Source organism: Loxodonta africana, chromosome 3, assembly GCF_030014295.1.
Source record: "Loxodonta africana isolate mLoxAfr1 chromosome 3, mLoxAfr1.hap2, whole genome shotgun sequence".
Taxonomy (NCBI): Eukaryota; Metazoa; Chordata; class Mammalia; order Proboscidea; family Elephantidae; genus Loxodonta; species Loxodonta africana.
Window position 1 is genome coordinate 182,779,964 of NC_087344.1, and position 15,655 is coordinate 182,795,618.

General features: G+C 41.5%; 1 protein-coding gene across 1 annotated transcript; it reads right to left on the reverse strand.

The window, feature by feature from the left end:
* Positions 1-910: 910 nt before the first annotated feature.
* Positions 911-1,387, reverse strand: LOC111750529 (late cornified envelope protein 2A-like). The gene has a single exon (XM_023547548.2). The coding sequence runs from the start codon at positions 1,364-1,366 to the stop codon at positions 911-913; it is 456 nt and encodes a 151-aa protein (XP_023403316.2). The 5' UTR covers positions 1,367-1,387.
* Positions 1,388-15,655: the final 14,268 nt, after the last annotated feature.

A 15,655-nucleotide genomic window follows, 5' to 3' on the forward strand; every position in this document is an offset into this window, starting at 1 on the left:
TTAGCACATTACGTATACTAACCTTTCTAACTGACAGTAACCCTTTGATGCAGATACTATTATTATTCCCGTATTGCAGATGAGGAAACTGAGGCTCAAAGAATTTCACATAGCTAGTAAGTGACAGGGCTGGGATTCAAACCAGGAAGTTTGACCCCAGAGTCTATGCTCTTAGCCACCAGGTGATATGCCAGGATGGACATGTAGACATCTGGACTAACTCATTATTTGATTCATTTACTCCTGGTACCATGTAAATATTTGTTCAATACAGATTTAGAAGATAAAATGAGTTTGCGTTAGGGGAAGGTTTAAGAAAAAGGGTATGTCACAACTTGACAAAATAAAATTATGCAGTTAGCTAGATTTACCCTACTTAGAAAAGTCCCTAGGTGGCGCGAGCAGCTTGTGGTCAAATAATAATCTAAAGGTTGGCAGTTCAAACCTACCCAGCAGTACCATGAGGAGGGTCCTGGTGATCTGCTTCCGTTAAGATTACAGCCAAGAAAACCTAAGGAGCAGTTCTATTTTGTAACACTTGGAGTTGCCGTGAGTCAGAATTGAGGACAACAGGTTTGGTTTTGTTTGTTTACCCCGCTTAGAGGCAATTTAGTGACTATATATGGTGATAGAACAACAGCACTTTCTCACTTCTACCTACTTCCCCATGTCTTCCAAAAACATATGCTCTCTCCTCAATCTAAGCTGTGGTTAGCACATGTTCTTCAGTTTCATTACATATCCAGCGATGCTTTCTCCTATCTTATAAAATGACACCCTGGGAGACTGCCCAGTTACCCACCCCTCAGTCAAGCCCTGCCCTTGCCCCAGGGTCCCTAAAGAAGGGCTTCCTGGGGTAGGGAGGGCTGAGAGAGTAACCAGGACATCTTCTGAGTAGGAAACAGAACCTTTATTTTTGCAAAGGTAATAGAAGAGAAGCAGAAAATTCTATGTGCAGGAATCCCTGAGTTAGCTTAAAACAACTTAGTCCTAGGGTGGGGAAGAGAGGGAGTGGGAGGAGGAGAAGCAAAAAATTGGAGCAGGCTTTGTGCTCGGCGTTCATCTTCTTTTCTGTGGTCCTCATGGCCCCACAGCAGCAGCAGCAGCCTGAGCCAGAACAGCAGCCAGAGCCGCCAGAGGGGTCACACTCACAGCAGTCAGGACTCTGGTGCCAGCAACGGTGGAAGAGGCCGGGCCGGTGGTGGCTCAGACAGCAGCTGCCACCCCCAGATCCACAGCTTCCCCCAGAGCTGCCACAGCAGGAAGAGGCTGGGTATAGAGCTGGGCATTGGGGGGGGCACTTTGGGGTGCACTTGGGGGTACACTTGGAAGGGGGCTGGCACTGCTGGTTTTGCTGGTGGGACATCTTCACAGGAGCTCAGTTAACCTGGAAGAGAATGAGGACATGATTTAGAGAGGCTAATTTGAGGGTGATGATTTTTCCTGCCTTTAGAGTCAATCCATAGGGTGATGATAAACGATACCTAGAACACACAAGTAGGTATCCAGAAGGAAACAATATAAATCTTTCTTCTAGTTCAAAGTGCATAGCTTTAAAATCCAGATACAGTGAAGTGCATTTTATTTTCTTTTAAAAGGGAAGCAGTGATTTCTCAGTCTCCACAGCCCCACAGGTAGGGTTCAATACTCTCTGAAGTACCATAGTCTTAATATAAAAAGAAACCTTAATCTAGGTGAAAGAGTCCCTGGGTGGTACAAACAGTTAAGTGCTTGACTACTAGCTGAAATGTTGGTAGTTCAAACCCACCCAGACGCACCTCAGAAGACAGACCTGGAAATGTGCTTCTGAAAGGTCGCAGCCTTGAAAACCATATAGAGCAGTTCTACTCTGCAGACATGGGGTCACCATGAGTTGGAATTGACTTTAGTCAATCAATAATGACAATAATCTAGATGTGGCCAACGCACTTGCCTTTTAGCCTAGGACAGAGTTCTCAGAGTGGCAAATGCGACCATTTCAAGCCACAATACAATTTTTTTTCCTCTTCCTCTGAATTTTATTACTGCTCAGTATAGCAGACAAAAGTTGCTCCCTTGGTCCCAGCCTCTCTTTTCCTCCCCACCTCTCTGACTGCCTTCTGCATCCCACCCATCAGCTCTTCCCTGGTCCTCTCAGAGCCCTTTGGGGCTCCCACACTCACATTCACCACGGTCACACACATGTCCTGGGGGAGTCCAAGTAGATGAGGTGCTGTAGCGGGGCATGGCTTTTATAGCGGCTCCCACAGCTTGGCTCTGGGAGGGGCAGGAGGTAGTTCTTGCACAACCAGGGCATGTGCTGGGTCATTCCTGACATTCCCCTGCCTTCCTGTGTTTGCCCACCCTTCCCTGACTACGGATCCTCCAGGTGCTGCTGTAGGTCCCCTCCATCCCCAAGTTGGTTTCTCAGGAGACTTGAATTGGGGAGAAGCCTCTCTCTCCACCTGTTCTGCCTTCAGTGTGGACCTCTGAGTCTCTGCTTCTCTCTCAGACTTCCCGTAAGAATCAGTAATGTTTTCTGGATTATCTTTAGTTGTAAGGATAGTGGCAACGGAACGTCTTTAGTCAAAACAATGAACAATTACAGAATAACGAGCAATGAACACTTGGTGACAGGTAGGCAGGCTACGGAGGTCAGACCTCTGTAACTCTAGTCAGGACACATGGTGTATATTCTAGCTGTAGTACAAACCCAAACCCAGTAGCCCTTGAAATATCACTTACATTTCCTGAGTATCTGTGTTTCTTTTAAAAATGGTGATTCTATTCAATATTTGAATAATAACTAAGAAATGGTATTCAATAATTTATGTTACATTAGTGACTGGCATTTAGACTTTCTGTGAGTTACATAGGTGGGGAGTTCTGGTCCCATCTCTAGGAAGTTTATCTTATATATATCCCTAAACTATAATAAGAGCCTTGGGAAAGGTTCATCGTGGTAAGGAGCTTCTGGGCTGGGAACTGAGTTATCTCTGGGTATGTGGGTGGGTGATGTTTACTACAGGATTGAGTTAAGGTTGTCAGTAAGTGGCCAGGGAAGAGTGTGGACAAGATAAATCCATTTATTCGTTTGTGGAAAGCACACCATGCACCATTCGCTGGGCTAGGGACAAGAACAGAGCTTTGAACACGACGGAGATGGCTCACCCTCACTGAGGTTCTAATACAAGGAGAAAAGCAGGTGACCTCTAAGTCCCTTTTGCCCAGAGCTGCCCCATCCCCAATTAATTTATTGTCTATTCTCAGATGTGGTCCATATCCTTCAAGAGCTTTGAAGTCAAGGGTGAAAAGAATCAACACACAAAGTATTTAGTGAGACATTTATTTACACATCCGTCAGGAATTTGGGATTCAAAGGTGAATCAGACATAACCTCTGCCCTTGAGAAGTTCACAGTCCACTGGGCTCTTTGAAGCTCTTCTATGCATGAGAAAATCTCATGAGATCCAAAGAAGATGACTTTGAATTTCATCTCCTGAATCACTACTTTACAATGAGATTTTTGAGACGCTTTGATTTGTCCAACTTTGTCTTTGGTATCGTCATCCTGAGTTCCCTCATTCTCTTTGAAGAGATGTGTGTATCCCATGATGGAGTGAGAGTAAGGTTAGAAGTGTGTGTGTTTACATGTGGGGTATGTGTGTGTGTATTTGTTCACCATTGTCCACCCCCTACCCCCATGCTTACATACTTAGGTTAGAGGTTGAAAGAGTATAGAAAGAGCAGAAAAAAGCCTATTCCCCTAGCTGCGAGTGGCTAGGGGATAGAAAAGCCCTTCGCTGTACCCTTTGGCATTCAATTTCCTTTTAATGTGCCTCTTCACTGTACTCAAACTGAAATGCTCATGAAACAGCATGCTGTTCCATGAAGTGGTCCCTGCTCCATGGCCTTTGTCTTTAGTTTTTTTTTTAAAGTTCTAGGCAATTTTATTTATCTCCACAGTTATGAGCCCATCAGAATGTGACACTCTCTGAGTAAAGACACCTGTTCTTGTCCTTCTGGGGTCCAACAGAGTACCTGATACATTTTGCTTGTTCAAATAAATAAATAAACATACTGGATGTGTGTATTAATAATGATGAATACTAGGGTGATGATTTTAGAAGCTTGCCTCCAAGTCCCTTTTGCCTGGGAATTAATAACCTCCAGACTGGTGTCTATAAATGTCTCCTGAATCCTTCCACCTGAAAGTCTTGCTAGGACCTCACATCTATGCCCCTCCCAACATTTTTTCTCTCTATCAAATGACTATTTACCTAGTCACTGGACTTGGCATTTTGGTATAATCCTTGATTTATCAATTTTCTCCGGCATACACATGCAAAGAGACATCAAGTCTTGTAGATTATTCCTGAAAAATTATCTTAGTCCTTTCTGTCCTCTTACTCTTATTCCCCCAACTCTAGTCCCCATCCCACAAAGCCTGGAGGAGGAGGTGTGGGCTACCCATTTCATGAGAAGGGACAGGCATGCAGTGACCTGAGGCCCTGTGGCCTCAGCCCAGTGGCTAGCTTCTTGTGATCGCATGCCACTCTTTGAGACCCATCTTAGGAAAAGAATGTGACTTGTTGAAGGCTCATCTGGTGTTTGGGTGCTACTGAAGAACCTGGGAGTTACTTTGGCTTTCTGGGAAGGAAAAGACTGTGAGGAAGGGGAATGTCAGGGATGTCCCCACACATTCTTTGATCGTGCAAGAGCTAACCCCTGCTAATCCCAGAAACAAGGTTCACCTCTGAGGCCACTTGGGGATTCCCTAGGAAAGGTATCCCTGGTTCTTCTTCCTCATCCTCAGGGACCAGAACTAACTCTGTGTCTGGGTTCTGGTAAGTGAATCTGTGCAAGCCCAAAGGAGGGCTCTAGGCTTTGTGGACAAGGGAAGCCTGGAGAATATTCCAAAGTCTGGTGAGGTGAATGAACAAGAGCAGAGTGAACATAAGGTCGGGGTTGGGAAACAGAGGGAAGTTCTGAGCAAAGAAGAAATTGGCCTGCAATCATGTTATTGTGGTCAGAGGGAAAGGGATGAGCTCTTCCAAGTCTCTGATGTTTGTCCCTTGGACATCTGGGTCTCATATACAATTGTATGCATCTAAAGAGGCCTCTGTAAGAGACCTAGTTGAGAGCTCATTTCATAAGTAGAGGCATGTGCATAATATGGTGACAAACTGGTCTTTGTACTTAGTGTAAATTCTATGCACAGGTCTTAAATGTTGATTGTACCCCATCTTTTCAGTCAGTGCCTTTTGCTTTGAAAAAAGAGAATGTTTTACAAACATGTTACTAAGACAATGTAAATAGTTTTGAGAATATAAAAAATATTCTTATTCTATGTCCTGGCAGCAAAACCAGCAGCAGTGCCAGCCCCCTCCCAAGTGTACCTGCAAGTGTCCTTCCAAGTGCCCCACCCTTAAAACCCCTCCAAAGTATTCCTCAAAGTGCCCCAGTCTCTTTCTGCTGTGGTCTCCACTCTGGGGCTCCGCAGTAGCTCCAGGGGTGGCAGTGCTGCCTGAGCCACCACAGGCCCCATCTCTTCCACTGTCTCTGGCACCAGAGCCATGACTGCTGTGAGTGTGAGCCCTCCAGGGACTCCATCTTCTGCTCTGGCTCTGGGGGTTGCTGCTGACCTGGGCCTTGAGGACCACAGAAGACCAATGAAGGAAGAATCAAATAACCATCCCTCTGCCTTAGCCTGATACTTTCCCTTAATCTTCTTTCTGTCTCTAACCTGGGGGATGACAGTCCCCAAGGAGGCCTGGGATATTTTAAAGGTAGTCATTTCTATTTGATCCATAATTCCTGTTGTTCACTAGACATCCAGAGTTTTTCTTCATCACCTGAATGATAGTAAATCTCTTATTTTCTGCTCACATTGTATTTTGGTCTTTACTATTCCTTCCTCATTTAATTACCAGGCAACTACTGAGTCAGAGAGCCCTGGTGGTGCAGTGGTAAAGAGCGATGTCTGCTAACGAAAAGTTCGGCAGTTCAAATTCACCAGCTGCTCCTTGGGGCAGCTCTACTCTGTCCTATAGGGTTGCTATGAGTCAAAATTGACTCAAGGGCAATGGATTTGTCTGGGTTTTTGGATTATATTCCTAAAATTTATCCAAATTGTTGTGTTTCATTGTAGTTTAACCATTGAATAATATTCCATTGTGTGAATACACCACACCTTATGCATTCTCTTTCCCATAAATTGACATTTTTGTGGGTTTTAGGTTTTCGCTATCATGAGCAGTACCGCTCTAAGCATTCTTCTAAATTTTTCCTCGGATTGGAAAATCTCAGTGTATTACATATTTACTGTTTACTAGATATTGTCAATCTATTTTTTAAAATGATTGTACAAATTTATATGCCCACTATCCTTGAATAAATTTGGAATGACCCTCTTCTTTAAAGTTTGATGTTACTTGCCTGTAAAACCATCTGGGTTGGTGTTTTCTTTGTGAAAATAATTTTTAAAGAATATTTTAGTTTCTTTATTACCTTTAAGAATATTCATATTTTTGTTTCTCCCTGCGCTCATTTTGGTAGGTTATACTTTCCTATGCACACTTACCATTCTGACTAAGCTTTCATAATGATTTTTTCATAATGATTAGCATATAATTATTGATAATATTTTTTATGTTTTGCTCTATTATAGTTATACAAATACCTAACTTCTAAATTCATAATATTATTTAATTATATCTTCTCCTTTTTATCTGGAACAATCTTACCAGATGTATTTGTCTATTCTAGAACTGGGACATCCTTTTATTTAAAGGATGAGAACTTGTGGGAAATTTCAATTTCGAACCCTTTTCAGATTCCAGGATTTAGTGGTCAAGGAGGTTTTGGATTGGTCTGGTTTTCAGATGCTGAACTACCATGAACTATCAGTAACCTGGAGGAACTCTAAAGGTACGGGGAATATCTACAAAGAGAGGGCTATCTGAACTGGTGTGTGTGGGTAGTAGCTCTAGCTTGATATGCTAAACTGTAATAGGCTAAATTGTAGACAGAAAAAACATAAAAGAAGATTTTGAAGTTTTGCTCTTGCTTTACCCCACTATTTCCCGGGAATAGTTAGTTCCTGTCTATATTCTAATGATCACTCACACCAGTGGCTTGTATCTTCCTCGGGAGTAAAGTCAGGGCAACACAGAGAAGCTCCTCTTCCATGAGGAGCTCAGAATAACAGGTTGAGACTAGCTCATTTTGAATTTTCATGATCCCAACCCTCCTTCTCCAACTCTTCAGGGAGTGCTGGATTACAATCTAAGTACTGGGTAATGTTATCCCCTTGGGAGTGGGCTGTGGTGGGAATAAAGTCCTGACCTAAGGAGTTTATTTTCTGGTGCTTGGACTTTATTAACTAGAGCCCCTCATGCAGCACCCAGTCCTTGGCCTCACTGGGGACTTGGAATAGACTTGGGTTTAGAGCCCTCTCCTCATAATTATTTCCAGTAAGAATCTCCACTAGTCTCCAGGAGAATATGAACTCACAGATCTAAGTGACAATATACATAATGATCATAGGCATTTAAAAAGATTCCATTAAGATCGGAGTATTAGAAATGATTGATCAATAATTTTTTAAAAAGTGTTATAAGCATACTGAGCATGGAAAGAAATAGAAGAAAAAGACAAAATTGTTTATAGGGTGCCCAAGGAAGAATAAATATGACAAAAGTACAGTAAGGGACAGAAATGATAGAAAAGGAAAAAGAAGTAAAACAAAAAGTGTCAGACAGAAAGTGATAAATGTAAGAGACAGCTAATGAAGATCTAACATACATGTAATTTGTATACCTGAAGAAGAAAAGGAAAACAATTTGTATACCTGAAGAAGAAAAGGAAAGCAATTTGTATACCTGAAGGAGAAAAGGAAAACAATGTATATAGAAGTAATATTTAAAATTATAATTTAGGGATTCTTATTTCAAGTAAGATGGAGTGAATACACGTCACTTTTTCCCCCCGATTAACTATAAAACCTCAGCAGAAAGCATGGAACAGCTATTTGAGGACTCTGAAACTGCAGCAGACAGATAGAGGAAGAATACTAGAATCCAAAGCACTGCTGAACTTGTGGTAAGTTTACTTTTTTTTCTCTCTGGTATCTCCTGGACTGAACTTTATGCAGCTGGAAACTTGAAAATGAACACTGTGGCAGAGAGAGGGAAAGAGAGAGAAAGAACACTTCTGGAAACATTCTCCAGTTCTAGTTTAAGAAGAAAAAATGTTCAGAGAGAGTGTGGAAATACCTGATTTTTTTTCCCTCAGTGTGACAGCACTCGACCTACTTCCTCCCTAAGCCTCCATTTCTTCCTGTCTCTGTTCTCTCATGCCCCATATTCCAGGCAATTCTGGGGTGGCAGTGGCAGCAGGTAGTAAGGAAGCCAGTAGGAGCCAAGTTTGAGGAGGGGAGAACTTCCTCTCCATTTGGTGAAGCTGTGTTCCCAAGACACTGGGGCCAACCCCTCTTTTTATTTTCTCTCTCTCTCTCTCTCTGTCCTCCAATCTCTTGGGCCTAATCATATAAGTGCCTGGCAGAGCATAAGAGTTATGGAGTGAAGATCATAAAGAGGAGCTCCAGGGAATAAGAAAGTGCTGGTGAGATTTCGGAGAGGGAGGAGCTCAGGGAAGTTACTCCATAAACTTGTTTATGAATGCCAGGATTCTGTCTTAGGACACACACACGTGTATCTGGTCCTAATTAGCAAACAATAATATTTGAGAACTTATTTAGCTAACAGAGAGACTATTGTGCAGGTCCCAGAATGACCATCAGGTGACACACACTCTGGACAGATGCAAAGAGCACTACAAAGGTTTTGAAAACATAACTGGTATTGGAATCACATCACATAGAAGGTGGGTTGGAGTTTGCAAAATGAACCTAATCTAATTGATTGCCTGTTAAAGCAAAAGTATCAACATTCTGCATAGGATTTAAACAAGACCTAGAGTCTCATGACAGAATATTAAAAATGTCCAGAATACAAACCAAAATTGCTTGGCATATGAAGAGCCATAAAAATTTCAACTCGTATGGGAAAATACAGTCAACAGACACCAAGTCCCAGATAACACAAAGGTTAGAATTAACTGACAAAGGCTTCAAAGCAGCTATATTATAAAATTGCTCAAATGAGAAATCATGAATACTATTGAAAGAATTTTAGAATAAAAAGTCTCAGGAAAATTAAAAAACAAGTAGAAGATATGAAGAGAAGTAAATGGAAATTTTAGAACTGGAAAATATAATGATTGAAATAAAAAAAATTTACTAGGTGGACTCAACAGCAGAATGGAGGTGACGAAGGAAACAATCAGTGAACTCGAAGATGGATCAAGAGAAATGATCCAATCTGAACAACAGAGAGAAAGATTAAAAAATTCAACAGAGAATCGGGAACATGTAGGATAATAACAAGATATCTAATATTCATGTCACGGAAATCCCAGGAAGAGAGGACAAAGAGTGCGGATCAAAAAAATAAAAAAGTTCTGCATCCCACTTTGGTGGGTGGCGTCTGGGGTCTTAAACGCTAGCAAGCAGCCATCTAAGATGCATCAATTGGTCTCAACCCACCTGGAGCAAAGGAAAATGAAGAACAACAAAGGCACATGGTAATTATGAGCCTAAGAGGCAGAAAGGGCCACATAAATCAGCGACTACATCAGCCTGAGACCAAAGAACTAGATGGTGCCCAGCTATAACCAATGGGATGCAGACCTCAAATTCTCACAAAAAGACCAGACTTAATGGTCTGACTGAGACTGGAAGGACTCTGGAGGTCATGGTCCCCAGACCTTCTGTTAGCCCAAGACTGGAACCATTCCCCAAACTAACTCTTCAGACAGGGATTGGACTGAACTATAAGATAGAAAATGATACTGGTGAGAAGTGAGCTTCTTGGCTCAAGTAGATGCATAAGTCTATGTGGGCAACTCCTGTCTGGAGGGGAGATGAGAAGGCAAAAGCAGACAGAAGCTGGCTGAATGGACATGGGGGATTCAGGGCGGAGAGAAGGAGTGTGCTGTCTCATTAGGAGGAGAGCAACTGGGAGTACACAGCAAGGTATATATAAATTTTGTATGAAAGACTGACTTGATCTATAAACTTTCACTTAAAGCACAATAAAAATAAAATTTAAGAAGTGTTTAAAGAAATAATGGTTGAAAGCTTTCCAAGTTTAGTGAAAAAAACAAACATACAGATTGAAAAAATAGAGTAAACCCCAAACAGGATAAATCCAAAGAAACCCAAATGCATCAGCTGAAGACTAAAGACAAAGAAATAACCTTGAAAGCAGCCAGAGAAAAATGGTTCATTACTGTTATGGACTGAATTGTGTCCCTCCAAAATGCATGTCAACTTGGTTAGTCCAAGTCTCAGTATTGTGTGATTGTCCAACATTTTGTTGCCTGACGTGATTTTCCTATGTGTTGTAAATCCTACCTCTATGATGTTAATGAGGTCGGATTAGTGGCAGTTATGTTAATGAGGCAGGACTGAATCTACAAGATTAGGTTGTGTTTTAAGTCAATCTCTTTTGAGATATAAAAGGGAGAAGCGAGCAGAGAGACTGGGGACTTCATACTACCAAGAAACGAGAACCAGGAGAATAGCTCCCTGACTGGGGAAGATTGATGATGAGGACTTTCCTCCAGAGTCGACATGGAGGGAAAGCCTTCCCCTGGAGCTGACACCTTAAATTTGAACTTCTAGCCTTTTAGACTCTGAGAGAATAAACTTCTGTTTGTTAAAGCCATCCATTTGTTGTATTTCTGTTATAGCGGCACTAGATAACTAAGACGATTACCTAAAGGGGTGAATGTCAGAAACCATGGAGGCCAGAGCAATGAGACATCATTTTTAACATGCTGAAATTCAAAACAAAACAAAACAAAACAAAAAACGGTCATCCAAGAATTCTATGCCCAGCAAAGAATTCTGTATCTTTCAGGAATGAAGGTAAAATAATAACTTTCTTAGATGAGAGAACACTAAGAGATTTTGTAGCCAGCACAACTGGCCTGTGCCCAGGCAATTTCTTCTCTCTGCAGGTGTGGGCAAAGTGGCTCTAGTAACCCAAATGCAAGCTACTGAAGAAGAGATGTAGATGTTGGCTGTTGGAGGTAAAAACACACCAAAAGTGGGGGCTTGGGGTAGGCAGTATGCACAAGATCAGTGAAAAAGGTTCAGAGGGGATCTGGACAGCACACTTATGTAGACTGCTGCATCTTCTCTTTCAGTAGGCCCTTTCCATTTTAAGAATCCTAAATGTGCACTATATATTGCACATGCTCAGTCCCAATTTAGACTAAATACACACATCGAAGTTCATTTGTTCACCATTAGCAGTAAACACAATACTTGACTTTTCTAGATTTCTTGATCCTTGGATGTTAATCGAGAATTCTACATGCCTGGTTATCCATCAAACAAACCCACACAGAGGTGCTTGGGAAGGTCACAGCCTATGGAGCAGTTCTGCTTTGCACACATGGATTGCTTTAAGTCATAATCCACTCAATGGCAACTAACAACAATAACAAGTTTCCACTCATGTCAATTTTTGCTTTCTTTATAGTAAATATTTTCCATATTTTGTTGCTTGCTTATCACATTGATTTTTCATTATTTTCTAGCTATGCACATTCCTGTTTAAGTTTATAAATTAATTCCCCACTCACTTAACATAGTATATACCTACTCTTACTTTTTCCAAATACAAGCTTTTTTTTTTTCTTTTCTTCAAGTTTTTAATGCATATGGAATTTATTTGAGACATTTGGAATTTATTTGAGGTGTTAAATGGTGCACCTTGGCTTCTTGTGACAGATTGCATTATTGGTACATTCCCCTCTTCACTTCCCCCTGTACTCATGTCCTTTTGCCTTGTGACTTTGCAGTTTCTCCTGCTATACAGGCAGACTATATTTTCCTGCCCCTAGAACTTGAACTTGGGTTGTCACTCACTTTGGTCAATGGAATAAGGCAGTAATGATAGTGTGCCAGTTCAGAGCCTTGACTTTAAGGGCCTTGTGTGTTTCCACTTGCCCCCTTGTGCCTCTCTCATCTTGTGAAAATGACGTGGGGACAGCATCTGATCTCCTCCAGTCCCACAAGATCAATAGCCCAAGGCTGATTTCTATGAGGCAAGGGTCAGACATGCCTCCTCTCTCTGCCATCTTTACCAATTCTGATACCAACTGTCCCTCCCATGGCACTCTTTACTTCTCTGCTGGGTTTGTTAATTCGTTGCAATGGCCACACAGAACCCACAGATCCTATTCACGATTATGGAGTTTATTAGGGGAAATAACAGTTACAATTCAGGCTCAAGAACACTCAGGATATAGTTCTTCCATCAGGATAGTTTTCTCCTAGCTGTGCTCACAGGCACACCTCTCCCTAGCCCTCAGTCTCTGCCCAAAGGCCCTCAGTTTTCTCTCTCCATGGGCCAGGAAGCCCACCATGCTGTCTCCTCCTGCCGGGTCTCTCCTGCCACCACTTCTTGCCATCTTCAAGGTTACAACTTGCCCTCTCTCTCGGTCTCCTGTTTCCAGGAGCTTCTCAGCACAGGGATCCCAGGTCCAAAGGACATGCTCTCTGCTCCTGGTTCTTCTTCGTTGGTGACTGTAGGGTCCTCCTCTCTGCTCTGAAATTGGCTCTCTTTTAAGCCAAAACTGACCAATCCCCTTAGTAGGCCACAATTACCCTATCACACAATCCCTATCACCAGAGTGGGAGTTACAAGACCATGGCTAGAAAGGCCACACAGAACTAATCAATCACACTGCATATCTCCATAAGAAAAACATGTCCAGCTAGCCTTCTGAATCCAAAAGGAAAAAAGACATGTGGAATAGAGCTGAGCCCAGCCGAGGTCAGACCATTTCACCACCTAGATGACCTGCAGCCCCGTGACCTAAAGAAAAGATGATTACTGTCTGCATTTTGTAGTTGTTAGACACTGTAATTGAGGCCATGATTAACTGATATATTTCTGAACTCTACTCTTTGTCTTGTAAACCACTGTAAATCTTACACTATTTTCTAGAAACTCTCCACGTAAGTTTTAGCTTTCTGTCTTGCATAGGCTCAAATTCTGCAAATATCCTTAGAAGAAAACAGACAATGTGCTTGAGGGTTCCCAAGTCTCTGCTAAAAGCTCAGCTGATTCTTTCATTCCCCATTTGTGTCCCTCCATAGGTTTAATACCCAGATTCTCAGTGTTCTACTGCCTGGAATTGACAAATGCTTTCAGGGTAAAAGTGGATACAGGAGTCAGAGTGCCTCCACTTCACATTGCCACAGCAGCTCTCTGCTGCCTTCCAAAGACAGTTTCTGGTTTTATTTAAATTCTCTAGTTATATTAATCAGGAGAACTGGTCTGCCAGTAGCTACTTCATTCTACCCAGTAGTGAATGTTTACAATGATGCCTTGATATTAGAAAATCTATTGACATAGTTCAGTATATTTACAGATTAAAGAGGGCAGGGGGAAACAAAAGATTATCTCAAAGGATGTAAAACAAAGCATTTGATAATGTTTTATACCCATTACGATCTATACTTTCAATGTTTGTCTTAGTTATCTAGTGCTGCTATAACAGAAGAAAACACAAGTGGATGGCTTTAACAGAGAGGAAACTTATTCCCTCACAGTCTAGTAGGTTATAAGCAGAAATTTAGAGTGTCAGCTCCAGAGGACCGCTTTCTCTCTCTGTTGGCTCTAGGGGAAGATTCCTTGTCATCAATCTTTCCCTGGTTGAGGAGCTTCTCAGGCACACAGACGCCATGTCCAAAGGACGCAATCTCTTCTGTTGCTGCTTTCTTGGTGATATGAGGTCCCCCACTCTCTGCTTGCTTCCCTTTCCTTTTTATCTGTTGAGAGATAAGAAGTGGTGCAGGCCACACCCCAGGGAAACTCCCTTTACATTGGATCAGGAATGTGACCTGAGTAAGGGTGTTACAATCCTGCCCTAATCCTCTTTAACATAAAATTGTAATCACAAAATGGAGGACAACCACACAATACTGGAAATCATGGCCCAGCCTAATTGATCCACACAGATTTTGGGGGACATAATTCAATCCATGACAATGTTTTACACTCCTTACAATCTATACCTTCAGTGACCTGTCATAGGGGAGAATATTCTTACTCTACTAAATAGTAACTGGCAAAACACTGCAGTGTGTGTTCTGTCTGCCATTATAAATGCACACTCAAATGTTTATTTTTTTCTTGGTTTTGGCTAAGAGAAGAATGTTATCCCATCACTTTGTTATCAAAGCATATTTCACAGTCTATTAGGATAATGATACTTTCACCATATTGGACCATCAGATGAATACTTCATTTATAAAGCTGCCTTTATATTTTATATTGCAAATGAAGATACTGGCAAAGCCACAACTAAACTCAAGCCTTTTGATTTCTCTGTTCAGTGCTGAACCCCAAACACCTTGTCTGAGGCTTGCACAAAACCCTGCAGTGTCCCTTACTCCTGAGAGAAAGAAATAAAAATTCTCCTAATTTTCAGCTTCATCTGCTACCTGACTACTGTTTGGTTTTCTGATATTAAACCCCATTATTGGCCTATGCAAACACTCAATTTGAGTCACATAGACCTACTTACACTTTATTTCTTGACTACATGTTGCATTTTTGAAGCATTGAATCGTGCTAGCATCCCTGCCTGAAACACCATCCTCCATCTTCTCCATCTATCCCGGAAGTTCTTTACTGAATATTAAGCTTTTGTCTCTCAGCTCCAAACCTACCTTTCTACACTTTGTGATGCAGGACCTGGACTTTGCAAACCACTTTCCTTTGCCAGTCGAGCCTCTATTAGGCGCTGTCAGTAGGGGGCGCTAGAGGTCTACAGAAGGCTAGAGAAGAAAGAAGGGACTGACTTCTTTAGATTTTGCTTCCTGTTCCTGTAAGCTTCACCCTAGATTTTTTTTTTTTTTTTTTCATATAGAAGCAGCAGCTGGTTATTGTTACCATCGTTCTCACATTTCCAGGATTAGCCTCAGGTCCCTCCTTCAGAAACTCCAGCATCACTAGTCAGTGCCCCTTCCTCAGAGGTCTTGGCTTCAGTTCCTGTGGGTCTCTCTTCTAAGTTCCAAGAACTCCAACCTCTTCCCTTTGTTCCCCCAGCCCTAGAGGTGGTAGTAGTTGTTCTATGTTACCGTAGTATTCTCCATTTGCCTTTTCAATCCTCCAATACCTGTTAAACCAATTCATTATTATTTCTGTCAAAATAAAGTTTTCTGTTTTTTTGAATAGGTACAGATTGATAAAATCTCTAATAGGTTAATGTGGTACAATAGCTGAAAAAAAAAATCCTGAAATAGTGATGCATATATTCCATATTGTAAACTAGTAATAATTTAACTGGCAGAAGATATGAGTATTAAATGAAAGTAGGTCTATATATTTCAAAAACAATTATAACCTAATTTATTTTTAAATAAATTTAATTTCTGAATTTTCCTTTAACTTAATTTGTTTTATTATCTGCCAGCCCTTGTTATAGAGAGTCACAGAAATCTCAAATGCTAAGTATAGGGGAAAAAATACATAATTCCTCAAAACTAGGAAGATTTTGTGAAGGGAGAAGAGTATAATTACCTAATTCA